Source organism: Ascaphus truei, chromosome 7, assembly GCF_040206685.1.
Source record: "Ascaphus truei isolate aAscTru1 chromosome 7, aAscTru1.hap1, whole genome shotgun sequence".
NCBI lineage: Eukaryota > Metazoa > Chordata > Amphibia > Anura > Ascaphidae > Ascaphus > Ascaphus truei.
Genome location: NC_134489.1, coordinates 73,111,480 through 73,135,629, shown reverse-complemented (window position 1 = coordinate 73,135,629; position 24,150 = coordinate 73,111,480). Strand labels below are relative to the sequence as shown.

The 24,150-nt window shown below is 42.0% G+C and overlaps 1 protein-coding gene across 3 annotated transcripts in view; it reads right to left on the bottom strand.

Annotated features, from left to right (window-relative positions):
* CHN1 (chimerin 1) overlaps positions 1-24,150 on the bottom strand; it is a 130,328-nt gene that overhangs the window by 5,766 nt on the left and 100,412 nt on the right. For all 3 annotated transcript variants that reach the window (XM_075609021.1, XM_075609022.1, XM_075609023.1), the window contains 4 exons: positions 16,469-16,546; positions 12,104-12,188; positions 2,511-2,684; positions 1,958-2,035 (listed from right to left, as the gene is read on the bottom strand). In XM_075609021.1, the coding sequence (XP_075465136.1) occupies positions 1,958-2,035; positions 2,511-2,684; positions 12,104-12,188; positions 16,469-16,546 (415 nt within the window). The remainder of the gene's footprint in view (positions 1-1,957; positions 2,036-2,510; positions 2,685-12,103; positions 12,189-16,468; positions 16,547-24,150) is intronic.

Genomic DNA, 24,150 nt, shown 5'->3' with positions numbered 1-24,150 from the left:
TGTAGTAGCAGCAAACACCAGAAGTCTGTGAAGACTTCTGGGTCGGATCGCTGTGGCGCAATACTCCCTGGCTGTTGTCCTGTGCCACCCTACTCCGTCCGCTCCTGCGATCCTTCAACCGGCTGACGTCTCCTTTTCCGCCACCGCCTTTCCTGCGGTCGTCGTTCTCCTCCTCCTCCTCTACTGCCACCACCCTAAAAAATGTGCCGCCTAAGTCACCTAGTGTTAGCACCGGCCCTGGGTATATGTATTTTATATTCATGGGGATTTCTTGTTGCGAGGCTTAGAGTTAGGGCTTTCAGGGCTACATTTTATGTACCGGTATGTTAAAATTATAAATGTTAAACTGGATAGGGAAGCTATTACAGGACTGAATGCTTTTTCCTTATTTCATCTGTAACATGCTGCTTACTGGGATTGGACCATAAACACACACAGTTTAGGGCACGGGATATATTTACAGTATACTATACTTAATAAGAGCAGTAATAACAAACATTAATAACAATACCATTGTCATTTAAATAAGATTTCCCCTCGGGAATTAAAGAAAAGAAGAAACCGCCACAAATCCAAAGATTTATTGTGTTCGGAGTGATGCTAAAATAAATGAGGTCAGATGCCTGGAAGGTTTGGCGGGGACAGGTTTACTTCAACCGTCCACATATTGGTCACAAGAGTAAAATGCTGCTCTAAAAATGTCACCTGCAATACGTTATTTAAAAGAAAATTATCTGTTTTTTTTTTTTAACGAACCAGGTCTGTCTGCGTAAACGGGGACATTTGGTAGCTTTCGTTGACTACAACCAGCAGGAGAAACTGGTTATATGTGGAGATATCTTATCGAAAAAGCAGTAGCACCGCCAGGTGGCTGCCACCACGTGTTATGGGTATTGTAGGTTTTCTTCTCTAGCAATTATCGTTTCTTTTAAACCGCTGTGTCCAGTCTCTTTAGAGGCAACTGCAGTAAACTTCTTAGGGCAGCGGTTCTCAACTCCAGTTCTCCAGACCTCCCAACGGGTCAAGTTTTCAGGATAGCCCTGCTTCAGCACAGGTGGCTCAGTCTACGATAGCCACCTGTGCTGAAGCAGGGCTATCCTGAAAATCTGACCTGTTGGGGGGTTCTTGAGAACCCCTGTCTTAGGGAATGAAAGCTGTTAAACTAGGACAGGCTGACTGTCCTGAATAATATGGAACCATTTGAGAATCTTAGATCCCATCATATATTTTATGACAGTGACGAGACTAGTTGCAGTTTTGGTCGCTATATTAAAGCATCAGTTCCCCCTGTTCATGTTTTTTTGTTTTTGTATTCCCTCCCCCCCCTTAGGATCCCTAGAACTGAAACACGGAATTTTCAGCTATGCAGACGTTCAAGTTCCTGAGATACTTTATTCTTTATTTGTAGCTTGCATTAGACGCCTCCAGAGAAAACAAAATGGTGGTTTTAATCTCCCGTTGCGGCTCCCTATTGGCCCACGTGATGAGGGGAATTAAAATACCAGGAAGTACTGGCGGTACGTTTACTGGTATGTACCTCAGGAACGAAGGGTCCTCAGAGCTGAAATTAGCGCGCTTCAGCTCCAGGGGAGACTTTCTTGGAACTGCTGCATTAAGTAAGAAATAAACTAAATAGGTTGTAATATACCTTTTATTGGACCAACAAGTACACAATTACTCTGAAAAGAATAGCTTAAAAACAAAAAACACACAATAGGTACAGTAGTATAAAAGCCATATCAAACCCGATTTACTTTTATTTCTTTAATAAATCTCTTTATTCCTCTTTAGGGCTTTATGACAACACTTTGTGAGTAACAAACTTCCTATTCAATAGAATGAGAAACGCAGAATGCATGCACTTTTATTCACTTGACCACATCATTAACAGTGCATATAACCACTTCTCATCATATTGTATAGGGGAGCAAGAGACGCTTTTTGACAATTCACATACCTCTATCAAAAGCCATTTTGGCATCTTCAATCAGATCAGTAAAACCTGATACTCGGTACAGTCCTTCGGACGTTAAACCTGTGAATACAAAAATGGAAAGTAAGAACCAGTGCACTTACATGCCCACTAAATAGCGTACCGTCAAACAGCGGCGCTCCAACCACAAGGAGACTTCGTTCTAATCTCGCTTTCTACAAACATTTACTCCTCTGCGTATAATGGCTCTATTAAATACCACAGCTGTGTATATATATAAAAAATAAAACTAGATAGAAATATATATATATATATATATATATATATACAGTGGTTGACAAATCACCAAAAAAATCTACTCGCCACACAAAAAAAAAAAAATCTACTCGCCACCTAGTACCAAACGTGTGCTGCTTGGGCCAATATTTACTCGCCCGGGGGTTAAATCCACTCGCCCGGGGCGAGCAAATGTATAGGTTTGTCGAACACTATATATATAAAGAAGGTAGAATATTGGATTCCTTCCTGCCACTAATCATTGCAAATTAGAAATACATATGTAATAAAATGGTCGTACCTCTAGACTCTATTTCTCTTATGCACATGTCCACTACCATTGGCCTCTTGGTGTTATGTGCTTTCACTAACGTTGTAAGGTCGCAGCTATACACTTTCTTGACATGTTTCAGGTCTGGCTTACAATCGTTAGGCACCATCTTGGAACACTGCTTGTGAACATTCAAGCCACAATCTGGAAAGTAAGTTGGAATATAGAATAAACCAAATGTTACACAAATATCCAGTATTGTAACACAATAGTACATTTTGTGAGTAACACACAATTTAAGGACGCAAACAAAACCTTAAAAACAAAGGACAGAGTTCTAGTCAAAATGGACTTACAGAAGTGATGGTATTAAGGACCATGTTACATAGCAATGCAGTAAACTTTACATGAGCGTTCACATAGCTAGATTTACATATTTAAACTTATTTTTTTTTACTGCCTTTGGATGTTTACAACATCTAAATGGAATAATTTAATGTGTTATTACTTATGTAGTGGGGCATGTCTAAAAGGAAAAGACGGGGTAACCAGAGCCAGGGGGTCACTCGTAAGTAGGCGAGGTAAATAGCCCCCGATTACATGCACCCACAAACTAGCGAGTGCATGTAATCGGGGGCTATTTACCTCGGCCTACTCTCCCTCTCAGGAGTGACCCTCCGGCTCTTGTTACCTCTTCTTTTCCTCTCAGAATCATTACCCCTAGTGCACCCACATATTTACCTTTTTTGAGCTAAGCGGGTGCCCCCCTTGTTTATGTTAGGGGCATGTCTAAAGCCATATTTTTCTAGTTTTCTGCTCTATTTGATGGATTTAGCATGGCATGCACGGAACCGCTGGTTAAATGGACAGCACAATGTCTATCACAGAAGTGTGGACTGAAAGATTAAGACAACGCATCATTACAGACACTGTTAACATTTCAAACAAAAAGGGAACAAAATGCTTTAGATGACATTTAAAGAGCATGAAACATTTTCCATGACGCAGTAATCAGACAACTGTTCAAATCTACTTTCTGGCATACTTTCCAAACTGTCAAAAAAAAGACATGTCTGCGTTTGATCGTGGCTTTGAAGCAAAGGCATCCTAAAGGTAATTAGAAGTGTCACTCTTTACCAACATTAGCCTAGAGCAGAAGTGTGCAAACTGGGGGTCGTGCGTGATTTTTTTTGGGGGGTGGAGGGGGGGGGGGGGGGGATTGGGTGGAGACGAGGGTTCAGAGGCCCCGCGCTCTTCCCCAAGGAATTTAAATTAAATGCCGGGGGACCGCGCGAGACCTCTATAACTCGCTTACCTTGATTCAGACGGCTTGGTGTGACGCTTGCTACAAAGTGAGCAGGGTGGGGGGCCACGAGCAGTGGGGGAGAGCAGGACAAAAAGTTTGCACACCCCTGGTCTAGAGTCATCAAATTCCATTAAAACAGAGTTAATATCGCACCTGGGAAATATATATATTCGATTACAACAATTTTATGACCAGAGTCATCATGATTGCGGTAATATTTTCCCCGGGTGATTTTTTTTTAAATAGACGAGTTGCGATGGGGTAATTAACAGAAACGATAATTACATGTTAAATACTGCATTGTGATCAAATGGGGGAGGGTAATATAATATTTCTATGTTAGGCTTATGTAATATAAATTAATTAAATGAACTGGTAGAAATTACATTAGCTTTTTTTGATGCTTGTGACTACCAAGGTACACCACAGCCATCAAAGGATTAGTAGAACTAAAAGAACACTAACTACACTCTTCGATACGCAAGTGCATGGCAATGCTTTATCAACCACTAGCTGAGAGACCCGGCATTCCCGTGAGTTAAATTTCCCGCTCCCTTCTCTCCCCCTCTTTCTCCGTTCTCCCCCCCCGAACAGTGACGAACAGTGGACAGGAGGGGGGGGGGGGGGGCAGTGGACAGGAGGGTGGGACACACAGTGGACAGGAGGGTGGGGGACACACAGTGGACAGGAGGGTGGGGGACACACAGTGGACAGGAGGGTGGGGGACACACAGTGGACAGGAGGGTGGGGGACACACAGTGGACAGGAGGGTGGGGGACACACAGTGGACAGGAGGGTGGGGGACACACAGTGGACAGGAGGGTGGGGGACACACAGTGGACAGGAGGGTGGGGGACACACAGTGGACAGGAGGGTGGGGGACACACAGTGGACAGGAGGGTGGGGGACACAGTGGACAGGAGGGTGGGGGACACAGTGGACAGGAGGGTGGGGGACACAGTGGACAGGAGGGTGGGGGACACAGTGGACAGGAGGGTGGGGGACACAGTGGACAGGAGGGGGGGACACAGTGGACAGGAGGGGGGGACACAGTGGACAGGAGGGGGGGACACAGTGGACAGGAGGGGGGACACAGTGGACAGGAGGGGGGGAGATAGTGGACAGGGGGGGGCAGTGGACAGGAGGGGGGGGACAGTGGACAGGAGGGGGGGCAGTGGACAGTAGGGTGGGGGACACAGTGGACAGGAAGGGGGGCACAGTCTACAGGAGGGGGGGACACAGTGGACAGGAGGGGGGGCACAGTGGACAGGAGGGGGGGCACAGTGGACAGGAGGGGGGGCACAGTGGACAGGAGGGGGGGACACAGTGGACAGGAGGGGGGACACAGTGGACAGGAGGGGGGGACATTGGACAGGAGGGGGGGACAGTGGACAGGAGGGGGGACAGTGGACAGGAGGGGGGACAGTGGACAGGAGGGGGGACAGTGGACAGGAGGGGGGACAGTGGACAGGAGGGGGGACAGTGGACAGGAGGGGGGACAGTGGACAGGAGGGGGGGGACAGTGGACAGGAGGGGGGGGACAGTGGACAGGAGGGGGGGACAGTGGACAGGAGGGGGGGACAGTGGACAGGAGGGGGGTGGACAGTGGACAGGAGGGGGGGACAGTGGATAGGAGGGGGGCAGTGGACAGGAGGGGGGGACAGTGGACAGGAGGGGGGCAGTGGACGGGGAGGCAATGGACAGGAGGGGGGACAGTGGACAGGGGGGGACAGTGGACAGGGGGGGCAGTGGACAGGGGGGGCAGTGGACAGGAGTAGGGGGGGCAGTGGACAGGAGTAGGGGGGGCAGTGGACAGGAGGAGGGGGACAGTGGACAGGAGGAGGGGGGACAGTGGACAGGAGGGGGGGCAGTGGACAGGAGGGGGGGACACAGTGGACAGGAGGGGGGGACACAGTGGACAGGAGGGGGGGGACAGTGGACAGGAGGGGGGGGACACAGTGGACAGGAGGGGGGGACACAGTGGACAGGAGGGGGGACAGTGGACAGGGGGGTGGGACAGTGGACAGAAGGGGGGCAGTGGACAGAAGGGGGGGCAGTGGACAGAAGGGGGGGGGACAGTGGACAGGAGGGGGGGACAGTGGACAGGAGGGTGGGGACAGTGGACAGGAGGGGGGTGGACAGTGGACAGGAGGGGGGTGGACAGTGGACAGGAGGGGGGGGAGTGGACAGGAGGGGGGGGACAGTGGACAGGAGGGGGGGACAGTGGACAGGAGGGGGGGGGACAGTGGACAGGAGGGGGGGGACAGTGGACAGGAGGGGGGGACAGTGGACAGGAGGGGGGGGACAGTGGACAGGAGGGGGGGGACAGTGGACAGGAGGGGGGGCAGTGGACAGGAGGGGGGACACAGTGTCACACACACACACACACACACACACACACACACACACACACACACACACACACACACACACACACACACACACACACGTCTCAGTCCCGTGCGGCGCTCAGTGGCAGCCTTCTCGGGCGCAGCCCCCCCCCCCGCAGTTCCGTGCGGCGCCTTTCTCGGGCGCAGGCCCCGCCCCTCGCAGTTCCGTGCGGCACCTCACCGTACGGGTGAGGGGGGTGGTGTGGTACGGGTGAGTGGTGGTGGTGGCCTGCCCCCTCCCGGCCATCCGTTCCGCCCCCCTCCCGGCCGTCCGTTCCGCTGCTTGGTCCCGGCCGGAGGCACAGGGGTGAGGGAGGGGAGGCGGTGTGTGTGTGGTGCTGTGTGGAGGGGAGGCTGGAGGCGCAGAGGTGTGAGGTGGCGGTTTGGGCGGGAGGTGGTGTGTGTGCAGCAGTTGAGGCTAGGCACTCGGCGCCGCGAGGGAGGAAGAGGGTCCTTCCGGGCGCCGCCATCTTAGGCACTCTGCGCTGCGAGGCAGCTGCGGACTGCCTGTCCCCCCGCCGGGGAGGGAGGTGAGTGAGCGCCGGAGAGGCAGATGAGTGTGATGGGGGGGGGGGGGGGGTGCGGGGAGAGGACACAGAGAGAGACAGTGTGTATGTATGTGTGTGGCCGAGGGGCAAGAGAGTGGCAGTTGGGTGACGTCAGACCCACCAATCTGATTGGCCAGAGGCTGAGGACCAATCAGATTCACCGCAGCTAGTACCAACCTTTCGATTTTATATACTAAGACTAAGGCAAACAAGAGGTTAACAATTACCAGCTTACACCCCCCCCCCCCCCCCCCATATCAACTACAGATATTCTATGTTGGCCATTACATACATAGGCAAGATAAGCTAAGCCATGATATACATAGGCAAGATAGGGCTAACACCTACATGGGGAAGGGGATAAAACAAATGCGATATTTTTTTCTGCGTTGACTCGTGCCAGTCCCGATATTTTTAATCGCCCGCGGTAAAACATTAGCTATTTTGTAGAGGTACACTGTTCATGACTTGCACCATAAAAATAAAGCACTTTTTTTTTGCCTATACCACCACATTTTTGCCTTATCGCAATTTGCAATCCCCCAAAATCTGGGAAGAATGAGTGGGTATGAACCAGAGCTTTTTATGTTCAATGTGACAGTGATAATATTAATGCCGCAGTTAAAGCTGCCATTTTTTTTATCGTTCAATATGTGCATCAATACAATCTACACACTGACAAGTGATTAGCTAAGTTGCCAATTGATCCGTCCTCCTATGATCGACTGGAGAAGATTCGGCTCGGGTGTTCATTAAATTGCTGTCAGTGCAGCAGAAGAGGACACGTCATGCAAAGTTCTGTGGGGAAGATCATGTTACCAGGCAGTCACTAGATACAATTAGTTCACTGTTAGAAAGATGGTTAGGGCTAAAATAAAGGGGTGTGCCAGAGCCTGTTTCAGAAGAGGAAGGGGATGTGACTTTGTAAATGGTTGCTATAGGAACAAAAAATGCTTGTTACATTATATTGCACTAAAAATGCCTTTATATATATTTTTTTTAAATGCTACATTACAAGTATTTTCTCATAGTACAGAACTGATTTATTTAAAAAAACAAACAAAAACATGTAGGATATTGCTTGAACCGCAGCTTAAATAGATGATAACTAGGTGACTGACACTACTAAAAAAGGCAAAGACGTGGCAATGTTTGAAAACATTGTAATATAAAGTGTAGGGTGGACTTCGCTCTCCTCATCTCAGCCTTATTTTGCCCTGGTCATTTTCTTCTATTCCAACGGGTTTCCAGACTAAGTGGGTAACCTCAAGTCTGACTAAATGCGCTCTCCTAAATAGTGGACAAACATTTTTTTTTAAACACCTAATCAATGTCATTTCCTTAGAAGGATCGCATGCCTTCGAAAGTAACATTTTCAATTATTTTCTTCCAGTGTAAAACAAGACCCCGTTTCTGTTTACTTTGTGCCCATTGAATTGAAATGTTAATCTGGTAATTATTGTTCGTTCCCATCGCCTCATTTGAACCAATTACACTTTCATTGTTATCCAAGTTTAAGAATCACATGGAAGGTCTGGCTGAGCAATCACCTTGAATATACACCAGTTTAAACCGTCTTATCACAAAAGAGATCAGGTACAGATCGTAAAAAAACCCACAAAGTACTAGGTTACTTTGTAAAAAATAAGTTAATAAAATACTGTACTTTTTTTCTTTTTAAATGGTGTTAATCATCATCTCGTCTAACTTACAGTATTAAACATGTCACTGCCGTTAACTCACTTTGGTCCTAGGATGGACTGCTATTTTACAGCAACTGATCCAATAAGTGGGATGGCGCTGACAAGATTGGCCATCAAACCCACTCTTCCCAATTTATAGTCCCCACTAACACAGGCAAATAAAAATGACTCATTTTTAATCTAAAAAACCTGTTCCTACCATTAGTTTACTCAGGTCAAAGTGTTACTGTATGTTACTGTATATGTAGAGCCCCTGTCCCAGTTAGGAACAAATGTTAAATTTGTCACAAAGTGAAAACCGCAAGATCTCCAACTAAATATGGTTAATGGTTAATATTGCTGGTCAAACTCTGGGTTCAGCTTTCTAGATTTAGGCCCAAGCTACAATAAGCTTAATGATAAATACCAGGCATAGAGAATAAAACTCATGCCGTTTTGCTGGGGAATAGTTCGGGGGTAATGCTGGATGCTGTACTTTAATGTTGCATTTCATCTTGTGAAAGTCTTATGTAAAAATCAGCGCCAGCTTAGTGGTGGTGTCATCAATGCGACTGCACCTGGCCACGCGCTCTTCCTGCATCTCCTCCTGCTACCATGTGACGCTGCGTTGACATGACAACACGAAGTCACGACAAAGCGGCGTCATCGTAAGAGACCCCCACGCATCCCATGATGTCGCATCATCAATGCGACGCGTTGCATCAGGAGGAGATGCCGGCTCCAAAGCAGATAACAGATCCCAGATAACTCTAGCTGGCCCTGTTAAAAATGAACATGTTCAACGTACAGTTACACCCATGAGTTCCCCTATGCATTTTCTATACACTTTCAGGGTCCCCAATGTGCACTGAGAAACAAAACTAATTAGAGCATCAATGCAAAAACCTTTTCCATTTCTGGTATGTATTCATATTACTGCAACAACTATTTTTTGCGCACTGCTTACATGTGTTTTAGCCATTTTGTTCATTGTCAGACAAAACCAGAACATGAAATGCAGATTTCATGTGTTTTCCTCCAGGATACAAATACAGTATATGCATTGTAATGCTATACATAAACAGGTGGTATATGCAAAGAAAACAGATTACTTTTACCATGGTCAAGAAAACAAAGTGTCAAGTTAAAATCACTGGATCTGCAGCACATGGCGCTGTTACATGCATCTTTTCTTTTGTTCTTAAAGCAGAACCATATTACATCATTAGCTATGCCTTTAATCCATTTTCCAGGAGTAATAACACCACTTCTGCATTTCACACAAAATCCCCCCCTGGAATCTATTTGTGCAGGAGTTCTCGCTTATTAAAACTGGTATGCTATAATCAAAATCCTTCTTTACATTGCAAAAGTAAATTCCCTGCTCTGTAGAATCCTTCTTTACATTGCAAAAGTACATTGCCTTCTCCCTAGTTACACACACATTATGTTTCTTTTGCCTTGGGCCCCCTACAATCTTGTGCGACTGATGAAAGACGCCTGCATTATTCCCTGTTGCTCAGTTCCACATTTCATTAAAAAACAGTCATTTTCTCAGAGCCGTGGCTCACGTCATGTTTGGTTTCTGAAAGGTCAGTAGTTACGCCTGGCAGCACAGTTACTTATTTTACACTTCAATAAACACACAAAAGGAGAAACTACCACAAAAATATGATTCCTTATTAAAACAATGCATCATGTTTGAAATGAAGGCTTTTAAAGTCCTTTTTATTTTTTTAATAAGCTATACTGTGTAATGATACCGCATGTCCTATATACGTGTTTCCAAACCGTTCAGTGACCAGTGGCCAGTTCTGCTATGATGATATTGTGTGGTTCCAACCTATAGTATAATCCACCTTACTAATAACCAAAAGAACAACATCTACACAAGGCCGCACTGCACAGAGATTGTACGGTTAGGTCACATGGTGTGTTAAACGCAACTCCAAACAGTTTCTCCTTCTATTCGTAGCTCATCTATTGCTAAAGGCTGATTTTTTGATCCAGATCCAATGTATCTAATATATATTTATGCAAGACCTGTACTGTATATAGTTCAACGCAGCGGTCTTCTTCATGATTAAAGGTCTATGACAAAGAAAAGTGAGAATCACTGAGTTACATCCCATCGAGTCATGGAAAACCGAGCCGGGTCAACTAATTTTAAATAATTTCTACGTTTTTATATTTATTATAGTTATAAATCAGTTAACATTGTGTATCCATTAAATCTATCCGTCTTGAGACTTAGATTACAAATATATTTCTAACACTGTTGTTGATTTGTTTAATGTCACAGTCCTGATATTTAATCATGATTCAGTCAGCATTTTAGGTGGCAGATACATGTGGATATATATATCCATGTCAAAATGGTTTTGAAGCAAAAGGTGCATGCTCATTTGCATGTAATTTCCCAGAATCCCTTGCTGCAGTGGAAGCACTGTGTGCTGGGTGATAATGGTGAAAGGCAGGGTTGCAGACCTGTCCAAGACATGCAAATGAGCACACAGTAATATTGCCATTTGCTATATGCTTTATGGTGGAGTTTTTTTTGTCACTTTTTTTAACCACCATAACTTAAATAATGTGTGGTGGATACCTATCCAAAGCTTCAAATTGCAAAGCCAGTATAAGCAGCCTCACACTGATGAGACCCAAAAGGTCGAAACAGCTGTCTGTGGGTAGGTTTACTGGCTATGCATCTTAAAGCTGCAGTTCAGTCAATATCCTGCATGTGTGTTTTTTTTAATAAATCAGTTTTGTAGTAAGAAAAAATACTTATTAGCATTTTCTGTTTAAAAAAAAACAACTTTAAAAGACCAATTTTCTTGTATTCTATTTTAATAGCCATTTGCTAAGGCACTGCCCCTTCATGTCCTGTCACAAGCCCTGGCACACCCCTTTGTCAGCCCAGCCTTGCCCTCCCTCTAGCACATGCAGTGTGCAGGAGTGCTCATGAATATTCATGGGCATCCACTGACTGACAGAAGCAAATAAAAACATATGCCAGCTCTAATTATGTCACCAAATTTCGCCTATCAATACATGGAGAACGAATTGACTGGCAGCTATACAGTTCTTTAGGTAATTAGAGATTGCACACATGAAACTATTGAAGTAAAAAAATAAATTAAAAAAAAAAAAAAAAAAAAGACTGAACTGCAGCTTTAACCCAGGCTGTGCTGAAAAGCTTTGCAATGCAGCAAGCATAAGCTTATAGGGATCCACGTCAAAATGGATTTGAAGCAGAAGATGGCACTGTGCAAGTTCCCATTTATATTCACTCAAATACGAATAATGAATAGTATGTTTCCAGTGGATATCAATCAACATGCCAGTCTTCAAGAATATGCGTCAACAGAAACCATCAGCAGAATATAAACTCTATATGTGGTTTATCTGAGGGAAGTACATGGTCCATTTAACATATTTTATCAGCATCTAAATATATTTGCACTGACTAAGGTTACAAAGTCCGAATCAAAAAGATTCTGTGTGTTTTTTTTTACACTATGTAACAATGTGTTTAATGTCTCTTCTAGTTAAAAGGTTCAAAAAAAAAAAAAAAAAAAAAAAAAAAAAAAAGAAGGTTGTGAACATCCCCATTTCGGACACTGAAAATCAGCAATACATATACTAAAATTAACATTAAGAGTTCAACTTTTAATTGAAAAGAAGAAATAATAGATACCTGCACATTTCACACCCTGAGCGATAAGTCCCCACATAAAGTTGGCACAGTATTCACACCAGTGAGGACCCCTGAATGTGTGTACCTGTGAAAACGACAAAAGCACAATAAGTAGTTACACACTCAAATGTAAAATAACATTGTATAGCAAACGAATAAATCGTGATTGTTTTGTGTTCTTATATTAGCTTGTCTACGACCCTTTCTTTGTGTAACTTTTCAATAACGCAGATGTCTTAAAATGCTAATTCAGCATCGTCTGAAGAAAAAGGGTGCTGTATGTTTTATTTGTCCCATGGAAAATACATAAAATAGCTTAATGAACTACAGATAATGCTGTTAATCTCACTGATGCTTTTTATTGATGCTTAAAAATGACCAGGGATTTGCAAAGTCTTGGCTCATGGACTATATGAAATGTCTGCGTATGGCAAGGTGACGGAAGGATTTCTGCCTTTTGATTCCTGGTTCCAGTTGTAATTTCACCATCCATGGTACTGTAAACGGCTTGGGCAACTAGCACTGTTCTAATGTCTCACAGCTACAGAGGGATAGAAATCTCATCTTCAGAAGTATCGTCTGCAGGTGTTCATCTTGCAAAAAGCCATGGGAATGTGTGCTGGCTTATGTGCATATCCCATTATATACTATATACTGTAGTAGTAGAGTGAAGAAAAAGTCTGACTTTTAAGGCCAATTATTTCAAGACATTATACCCAACTACTGCAATAGTATTATACCTAGTTATAGAAAACTACACCTACCAGGCATTTATCAGTTACAAAACCCACTTCTCTTTTTTGAGATACTTCGGTCAATCCTCAATTGGCTTCTACAGTAAAACAAACCCTAAACAACTGTGTTTGCCTGGTATGTCCCACTCCAGTGTATTTTCTTCTATGTGCCCTTGGACATTGCATAGGACTTACTGAAAATCAGCAGCGTAATCATTAGAATCCTTGTTTTCCCTTTACTACAGTAGATATGCCAACACAGGCTGTTTGTGACCTCTGCCTTGCCATATTGTTTAGTTAGTACAAACCTTCTAGTAATCTGGTAGGTGAACTAAATCACTTTTTCATGAGGAAGATATCAGTACAACACTGTCCCATCATATATTCTATGCAACAAGAGCATGATTTTGTACATACAGTAGGTGTGCTTCTTAGCATAGGTGTTCGTCTGATGCTTGTGGGGCGTTTCTGTCTTCTGCATATGAAGTCTATAAAACTTATAAGGAGAGGGTAGACGCACACATCAAGTGCAAAGGTCTTATTAAGACTATTTATTGCAAATACAAAAGACAAGGATGCACAACGTTTCATGGGTACAGAAGTGCACCGGAAGAGACCTATTCTGTACCGAAAACGGTGTGCACCCTTGTTTTTTGTATTTGCAATAAATGATGTTAATAGACCTTTGCACTAGATGGGTGCATCTACCCACTCCTTATACATTCCAATTTAGTGACGGTTGAATGGGGATCCGGTGACTGAGGACCGATGGCACCATCGGACTGATTTTCCAAATATTCATCTCTTGAGGTGTGCGGGGCAAGTACAATTTGTTTGGTTACTGTATATGAAACAAATCGGAGGTGGCTTTTTATGGGTTTTTGATGGTACAATGGAAATCTATGCAAGCTTTTAAAATCAGAGCAGCAGAAATGTGGTTATACAGTGTATATTGCAGGGGTGGGCAACTCCCGTTCTCAAGGACCACCAACAGGTCAGATTTTCAGGATATCTCTGCTTCAGCACAGATGTCTCAGTCAAAGACTGAGCCACTGATTGAGCCCCCTGTGATGAAGCAGGGATATCCGGAAAACCTGACCTGTTGGTTGCCCTTGAGGACTGGAGTTGCGCTCCCCTGGTATAGTGTGTAGTCATTGCTGATAGCCTTGCGCGTCAGCGATCAGCATATTTTTCATCTCTTCACTGCCAGAGGGGCCCACAATAGATTGATATTCATTGCTTTGCTAAACCCCGTAGCTGTCAAAATTGGAAAGGTGACATTCTAACAGTGAACTCGTGTCAATGGCTTCTTAATGCTTTTATTTTACATGCCTACAAAGTACAGCTACATGGCAGAATGGGATTTTTAGCACTTCCTAAAATTCCTAGTTAGTTGTGACTAAATCTAAACCATGTGTCCCAAATGTTTCTCAATACTGACTGAAGCAATATGTTTTACAGACTGTGATTGTGCCGCAATGCATACTTCCAATTTAGGATGAACCCCTCCCACCCCCCCACAAGATGCAGGCCATGAAATTGTGTGTATGAAAAGCACTTTTACAAGTGTCAACATTCTGTTGTATACAAAAACATTCTCTCCTCCATTCTTAACAGAAATTAAAAAACAAGTGGTTATATAGAAGTTATTGTTATTACTGGTTTTAGAGGGAGTAGCAGCCTTTTTAACAATGGTTAGAAGCCAAGAAATTAAAAACCAGGAAACGGAAGGAAAGTTTTGTTAAATAGCTATATCAATGTCAAATGTGTACTATAAGACGCCTGTTATGTCTTAAATGTTTCAGCCTTGTACGAATCCTAAAATGTTGTTATTATACATCAGTCTGAAAAACTATAACGCATACACTCTTATAATTGTTTTATGTATATGGAGCCAACATGTGTCAGGCTCCACTGAGAGCTTCATGTTCTATGCAGTGACAGCTGTCTCTCTTGGCATCAGCCCTTTATCGTCAGGCTGAAGAGACTGACGTCAATATCAGAGTAGGCGGTCTGTGCTATTAATCTAGTATGTGTGTCACCGGAACCAGGGACTGTCACTTTGCATAGAAGTGCAGAATTCACTTTACATTGTTATGTCCTTTTTTCCCTCTCTCAGAGTGTCGAGGCAAATTAGAGTGTAGCACCGTTATTGTAATTACTAGAGACAAGTGGCATTTACATTAGATTGAAGAGGATAGTTGCCAGTGTCAGCAGCTTCAATACACACTTGTTAGCTACTGTGGGCACTTCAATAACGCAGGAGAACCATAGAAGGAGAGGAACAGACCATCTGGCTTATCTACATAGAGAAGCATATGCTTATTTTAAATGGACTGCTCAAGAAAGTACTGATCCAAAATCTAGAGACAGTTTAATGTAGGAGTTCATGCTCACTGGAAAACAAATATGGTCCGCAGTATATAATGATATTGTGCATCACTAAACACCATTTAAAAAATATATAGTTTTTGAAGGTCTCATATTTCCATGTGCATTTCCTGCCCACTAACAACCTCTACTCACCCCTATTCTCCACATGTTATACTGTATATCAGCATGGAAAGAAAGGGTGAAAGTAACCCTGCTCTGAAAAGGGACTATTAACACCTTCATCGCCAGAGGGGCCTGCATGCAGATCATGCTGGCATCAGAGGGGTTAATTTATGGGAGTAGGAAATAATGAGGTATTGAAAGCTGCATGCAGTCGCAACTTTAAACATTTGGTATTTGTCTGGGCAGTTCTGCGCATGCTGTAATACAGCGATTATCAGCTTTAGGTGGTTAGCTGTGCATTCATACTAACTCTGCGTGGAGTCCAAAGGCTCAAAGGACAGAACGGGGAGGGGATATGTAACAAGGCAAAAATGGAGCAAAATAACTGCACAGTATGCAAAGAACAAAGTCACATTAAAATCAATAGAATTTGTTTTCTTTGATGCATCTTGTTCATTTTTTTTTTATTCCTTCCACTTTTGCCTTGATACATAGATTATCCAAAAATGGTCACTTTGAAACAACCTTACCCACTTCTAATACTTTGTAATCATTGACAAAGAAAATGTTATGGTAGGGAAGAAAACTCCTAGTGATGATAACAAGGTGTTAAAAAGCTATGAAGGAATCAATACATAAAAACAAAATCTAGATTTCAGTCACTGCAGATCTCAACCGTATATTTTTTTCTCTAAGGAAGAGCTTTAGGAGCCAAACTGTACAGTGATACTATGCTTAAGTATATAGTGTAGCATGTTCATTTTGAGAATTTAAATAGATGACTCAATATTACCACAATAAAAATATGCACAAAGGGGGTTTCAAATGGGGGCAAAGATACCACAAGACATCAAGCAAAACTCCTATTATTTTCTACAGCCATTTAAACGTAACAGAAAAATAAATCAATGGATGTTACTTTTGGAAATATTAAATAGCAGATAAACGTTCTTCCAATACCAAACAACCAATGCAACATTAACCCTTCGTGTACTAGTTAAAATAAAAATATATTTCAGAGCGATGTTATAGCCCACTCTTGCACTAAAAAAAAACTGTCCATTTCCGATTTATTGGGAATAAACAACATGGCGTTAATAATCCCATCATGCACATAGAGGAAAACAAATCTTACCTTAAAATTATGAACTTTTTCATACTTGGGAATCTGTTCATTTTCCTTTAGCGTTGCCCTTCTTACGAGTGACGTTAACTGTGAATAAGCAAAGAGTTTCAGAGGTTTCCAGAATGTCACAGATGTCTTTTGAGAGCTCAACTTCATTCCCAGGGCAGCTACCAACAGATCCTGCTGTTGGTCTTCACGCTTTCGGCTTTGTATTGTAGATCTGCTATTTTTAAGACCCCGGTGTGACTCTCTTGATGGCATTTTAAATATTCAGAAAAATAACAAAAGACCAGCTTGTGGGACTTAACACTGATGTACTGAAGTGATAAGCCCCCCAAAAATACACCAGTGTAATACTGAGAATGAATAATGGAAATCACTGCTACATAGATACACACATGCCATCAGTGATCCCAATGAAGAACTAAAAGAAATAGGGAAGATTTAGCAAGCCAACAAACTGTTAAAGAGCTTCTACTGATCCAAAAACAGAAGCCCGTTAGAAAAACAAAATTAGGTGCATCTTATATTAAATGTGCCAGATTCTCTTTTGTCCCATTTAAAAAGACACAATGTCTGTGAGCTTTAAAAACCTCCAGTCAATGAATGTGAAGTGTTGATCCTTAGGATGCTCGGAAATAGTCCCAAGATGTGAGCTTACTGAATGGGGAGGAGGGAATGTGGGCTCTGGCAGTCACGCCGCTGTTTTAGACAGGTCACAATAAGAGGAGAGTTAACCAATCAAACAGAAGCAGTGGTACTTCTGCATTCATCAACTGTCTCCCTCCCCCGCCTCCCCCTACGCAAGACTCGCTTAACCACTTCAGGGCTGCTGCGAGCATCCTGTACGTACTGCAAAAACATGCACTGTGGGAACTGCTAGCCCTGAAGAGGTTAAGCAAGGAAAACTAGACATATATATGTCAGTGGGTAGATAATGAGCAGTGAATGAGTCATCATCAAAAAAATACATCAATGTTTAGAAGCAAGCTTATGAAGTACAGTATATAGGAAAATTCCTGACGTCAGGAATGGGGAAGGGGGGGGGGGGGGATTTAAGGAAGGTAAAAGCAGAGCAAGGTTAATCAGAGGACATTTCTTTTGTAAATCTTAATACAATATACACATTCTGCTGAAACCTCTTCTATGCTAGAAAGGACATTAATATATTGTGGCCTAAGGCAGCAATAACTAAATGCAACCATTTAATATCATATAGGGAGAGTACTCACCCCCAATACTTCCTCTGCCCAATATTGAACGCTATTTAAAGGAGTATTCCAAATGAAACCCCCCCTCCCCTTTTTCCAGCAGAGGTGGGAAGCTGAACTCCGTTTCCCAACTTTGCTATAAAAAAAATATATAAAATAATTTATTTTGTAAAAACTTTTATTTGTTACAGGTGTATTTCTGCCTATAAATCTTCATTAAAAAGTAATGCCAATCACTATGGTACAGTTTAATGGGGCATTTTGATTGATGGTGTTGACTTTTAATGTAAAAAATCATTTAATATTATTTCGTTAATGTTTAAAAACCACGACACAAAAAAAGAAAGAAAATGAAATAAAAATAACCAGCTGTATATAAAAGTATTGTTCCCTCTTCAAAAAAAAGTTAATGTCAAAGAAAACATTCTTCAGGAATAGGGGAAGGGCAATTTGAAATAATATAGTAATGTGTTGATAATATATGACTATATTTAGACCGGTTCAGCTTCAGAGGACCCCCATCTCCCATGCTGCTGTAACAAAAAAGGGGGGTTAGCTAAGCCGGATTGTTGCTTTAATTAAAACAAACAAGGAAAAGAAGCAAATGATTTTACTAATTGCGCCGATTGATCGAAAAAGTGTACACTTTTTTTTTTGTTTTTTTAAGCAAAATGCCATATTCTGCAGTTGAATGCAAGGAGTGGAACCTATGGATTTCCAGTCTGTTCCATTTTTACTTTAACTCTTGGAGTGTCCCAAGACAGTCACTGCTTCATGGGGTCTGGCGCTCAGGGGCCCCATGGCTTATGTGGCTACATCACGCCCAGGGAAGGGGGTTTTCAGCTTGGAACGCAGGACTCCTCTTCCGTTTCCAGTATAATGGCCGCCATGGTCACATGGGGGTAACGCAGCCCCCTTCAAGCACTCAAGGGGTTAAAGCACCCCTCCCCCTCCCCCCATCCATTTTCAGAATAGGAACTGCATTATTTTGAGCTCTGGGGACCCCCTGGTCCCTGAGACCCTTGCCTGTATACTGTAGGTACTGTACTTGCATTACTTTCTGGGTTTTTTAATTTTCCGTGTCACGCGGTTCAGTAGGACCGCTGGAGATTTAAAGTGGCATTTGGCTTGTCCCTGGAATAGACAAATGCCAGCACGTTTACCAGTCAGTTTCTTGGGAACAGAGGCGGAAAATAGACAAAATAGGGCGTACAGTACATAAACACACACAAAACGTGCAGCTGGGATAGCTGCTTTAAAGTAGCAAAAAGGAGATTAGCATCATTACTGGCACACGGCTGTAATGACTGTTAGGGGAGTAGCAATTAGGGAATAGGATTATGCACTAATGTAGATACCATCTCCTATTATGGAAATTATATTTTTCATTAGATTATACGCTCTTCGGAGCAGGGACTCCTCTTCCGAAATGTTACTTTTATGTCTGAAGCACTTATTCCCATGATCTGTTATTTGTATTATTTATATGATTGTCACATGTATTACTGCTGTGAAGCGCTATGTACATGAATGAAAACTGTACATAATACCGCGCTCCTCCATATAGAAGTTTGCTGCAGGTAAAAAGATAGGCCTTAACATATAGAAAAACAAAAAAAGAATGATTCCTGCGCGCCTACCAATTAAGCTAAAATAAAATCATATTCTCATGAAAAAGGGTATTTTGTTAAACCCTGTGGCCAAAGTGTTTGTAAGCCTGCATGCCACGTCAAGGCAACCTGTTAATGCAGGTACCTACACTATATATATATATGCAGTGGTTGACAAATCACCAAAAAATCTACTCGCCACACAAAAAAAATCTACTCGCCACCTAGTACCAAACGTGTGCAGCTTGGGCCAATATTTACTCGCCCGGGGGTTAAATCCACTCGCCCGGGGCGAGCAAATGTATAGGTTTGTCGAACACTGTATATATGTAATAATTTGTATTATTTATATGATTGTCACGTGTATTACTGCTGTGAAGCGCTATGTACATTAATGGCGCTATAAATAAAGACAGACATACAGCGGTTAAGGTTAATGAAGAATTACAGATTTACATGAGAATTAAAAATGGAGTGAAAAATGAATACGTACGAGGTCAGACAAAATAGTCGGTGCCGCAGTTTACGGCAATGTCTTCAGAGATTAACCAAAACGAAGATGGTTTTTATAAATTAATTTTCAAGACTACATATGGTCATCTAAAGTAGGCCTAAGTGACATTGTTAACATTAGGATAAGCAAAAAAATGAGCAGATTCGTTATCTTTATTAAAAAATTACCATATCCTGTCAAATAAATAAAAAATGTAGAAAGCCTGCATTAAATGTACTTGAGACTATTGCGTTTGCTGTGTTTTATTCCACTGTGTATTAGTGACATCCACAATAATTTGAACATACAGCTTTAAGTTTTCTTGATGTATTTAAACCTTAAAATTTATCATCAAAATCTTCCAAAATTATTTTTAAATATATTGAAGTCTTATATAATGGCCTGATGTTTAAATGAGCCCAAAATCTCAAAAGGAAGTTAATGCCTAAAAACAACCACACACACACCTAAAACGTAAAAAAAGCCCACTGAAAATTGAATGCAATTAAAGGGTTTGAATACTGCACGTGGATTAAGTTATAAGTAGCCATCTTGTACAAAACATTCTCTTTAACTTAGCTATTATTAAGAGGTATTTGAGGTTGCTAAATGCATCTGATCTCGAGATCCACATTGACTATAGCAATTAAACACTACTATAGAACTATTGTTCTTGCAGAAGTGCCAATTGCGTGTTACTAAATACATCAGCATCCTACAACCAAAACCCTATCCTCTCAATTATATGGAACATTTTGAATTAAGAAGATAATTTAAATAAGAATAGTACATCCCTAAAAATGATGGCGCTTCTATCAGTCTTGGGCAGGTACAGTATGAGCATTGTTGGCAAATACACAAATTACTGTTCTAGACGATGACATTTTAGAGTCATGTTGATACAATAAGACAATCAAGACGCTGGGTTAATTGTATCGTTCCATTACTGTGAACTGCATTGTTCTTAAGGATGCATCTATCTGATGATAACCTGTTCAGAGCTAGGAGGGGTAGGAATGTTATGCAATGCAATGCACAGCAGGTCATGACACTGAAAGGGTTAAGACAACCAGCAGTTAAAGGGATAAGATCCCTGGGGCTTTCCGAAACAAGGTTTGTTTTGCTTCCATGGACATGATTAGTCACACTTCCTAACCTGCTGTTTTTCTGTCTTTACTACTTATCATTTGGGAAACTACTGAGAAAAGGCAGACCATCAGGAATAGCCAGGATCTTTCACCAGATCTGAACTCTTCTTAGATCCCATCTGCTTTATACTGCATGTCAAGTACATTTTTATAACTCACTGTCCCAATTTAGACTCATCAAAAAATGAAATATTCGAATATTCTTCGAGGGCACCATTTCCATTGATTTCTATGGTGTACCTTATATGTTTGCTTCAAATATTTATGTTCGTTGCATATAAACCAAAGGCCCAAATTACACGTAACATTACCATGCTGATCATCACTACAATTTAGCAAGTGTAGAGTATATCAGGAGAGATGAGAAAAAAAATACAGGCAAATCAAGCGACCTTCTCATTAAACACATTTCTGATTAACCAAAGAGATTTTCTACATTCTTCTCCCTATTGTAGTGACATTTCCTTAATTTCTACATACTTTTTATCCATCTTCATAATAACTTTTTACTGTTACAGCAATCTAAAGTACATATATACAGTCTCGGTCCCTGGAATACTACATCACACTGGCTCACCACGTCCTATGCAGCCACTGGAGACCAACAATGACCAAATACATGCAGATAACGGAAGATACCAAGAGAAAGGTAGATGCCATCAAAACACATTTTTAGGAGTGAATAATCACCAAATAGAAATTATAACACATTCAAGATAACGTTGAGTAGGAGGATCCGTTACAAAACCGTAGGCTGTATGTGGGTTATCTTGAATGTGAGTGAAAGGGGAAAACGAGCACAAAAAATACTGTGAATATAAACAAAGGATACTAATAGTCCCGAATATAGATGTAGCAGATGTTGATGGGTGCAGCATGGGGTATTAAGTATGTTCTTCAAACACTGGAAATAGCGTTGAGTAGGAGGATCCAATGCGCACTCACAGCTGGTTACTTTAACAACCTAAAAGCGTACTATCAGTACACACAATGTGAGTGGATATACTATAGAGTTGTAGATTATATCTGCTTATACAGTATTACACTGTGTGTGTTCTTTTTGCTCTATATCCCCTGTGAGTCTGTAACATATCGAGAGTATCCTGCCGTCAGAAACCATACATACCACAAGGAGCATCCTGACATCAGACGTTCCCCAACAACAGTTTGGTTAAACTGATTAACCGAGATGCCTGTTTTATCTTACCAAATGTGAGTGCATTACCATCTTTACCCATACCTATCACACACAGAATTACACTATTGTGTCCTCTTTTCTTTGTTTCATATCATCTGGATGTGAGTGCACATTGGATCCTCCTACTCAACGCTATTTCCAGTGGTTGAAGAACCCACTTAATACCCTCTGCTGCACCCATCAACATCTGCTACATCTATATTCTGGACTATTAGTATCCTTTGTTTATATTCACAGTATTTTTTGAGCTCGTTTCCCCTTTCACTCACATTCAAGATAACCCACATACAGCCTACGGTTTCGTAACGGTTACCCTCCGTTTTACACGTTAATTATCAATATACTGTAACTAATAGTTTTCATAATGCTGCTTACATCATCAGGTTTTGTGATCCGCGAAGACCACGGGCACGTCATTCTTTCAAAGGTGACAGGAGTTATCGCCTTGCACCGGTAATTATTGAGAAGCTTCCGCTCCTTAAAATCAATAATCATGAGGTTATTTCACCTTATTTGTTTTCCTAATATTAGTTCCTGTTTTCCCTTTCCATAGTCAAGGGACATTTAAAATAATACATCTGGCCTTGCAAAGGCTTCAATTCTTAGGACCCTGCTGGAAAATACTAGTGCCCCTCACCTTTGTCAAGGGCTATATAGTTATAGGTAGTCCTCGTTATCCAACGAGGATTTCACTTTACAACGAACAGCATATCCAACGCTTTACAATGCCTCCCTATGGGCCGTTTTTCGACACCGGAATGCGTTATCTGACGCCTGAATGCGTTATCTCACCGCCACTGATTAACATGGGACTCACTTTACAACGGTTTCACTATCCAACGCTACTTCCAGAACGGATTCCGTTGGATAACCGAGGACTGCCTGTACATAGACATATGTCCAGAGGAACCAGTCGCCCATTACAATAACTTTTTCTATTAGCTGTTCTCAGTGCTAACTATGCCAATAACTCCATACACTGCTGTGGGCAGCTCTTATCTCCGAAATATTACAATAAAGAGGAGGGAGATGTGAAAGGCACAACTTTGATACCGTTAAAGACAAGACGTTCCTAGAACTGTATTTGTCTTGGAGAAGCATATATGTTGTAGGTTGTGATGCAATTTAGCAACAAGAAAAAAAATAAGTCAGGTTCGCTAACCTAGACAGGATACCCATATTGGAAGAAATCTAGAAGCTTATTTAAAACGAGAAATATTTTCCTATCCCCTCTAAGAAACGTATTCCATATCAACCTGTTTACACACAGTCTCATTCTAAATATATCAAAGTACAGCGATGAAACGTAACAGGTTTTCCCATCAGCAATGTTATTCATCATCTTCTGATTGGCCCTTCCTGTTCAGTAACCAGCATCAAGTAATTTCCCTGCATTTCCCTCCATGGAATAGCCGACATTGCTTTTGTTACTGTATTCTTACTGCCTAAGAACGCGAAGGCTGGCAAATAATTCAACACAAAGCAAATTTCAGATTATAACAGTGCTATAGGTCTATTCAAGTAAAATACACAGTATTCCTGTGAATTGGTTATCTGCCGCCGATTTGAAATCACACTTTCTTTAAAGCGCAGACTAATTTAGCAATACTGAATCTGGGAGAACCACCTCCCCCCCATAGCTTTCTATTTATTATGCTGTGTAGCCATCTTCCCCTTACTCTGGAAGTCTTAAGCCTCATTCAAATTAATGAAGCTTAAATATTCTCAAGTAAGGGGAAAACACTGTTGCAGCATAGTATCTTGCTTTAGAAAAATAAAAAAAAAAGGGAGTAGATTTAAAGAATTGCTATTCCATAACATACCTTACAGCCATTCACTTGAATAGACTAAGGGACAATTTTTAGTAAGCCGTGCTGGGAGGGGTCGTATACTTTCAGTGTCTCTTTTGCCAACACCACCCCCTCTTCCTCTATCGATCTCTCTGTGGGGGTACCCCAGGGCTCTGTCCTGGGACCCCTACTCTTTTCTCTTTACACACTCTCTCTAGGTGACCTAATCACATCTTTTGGG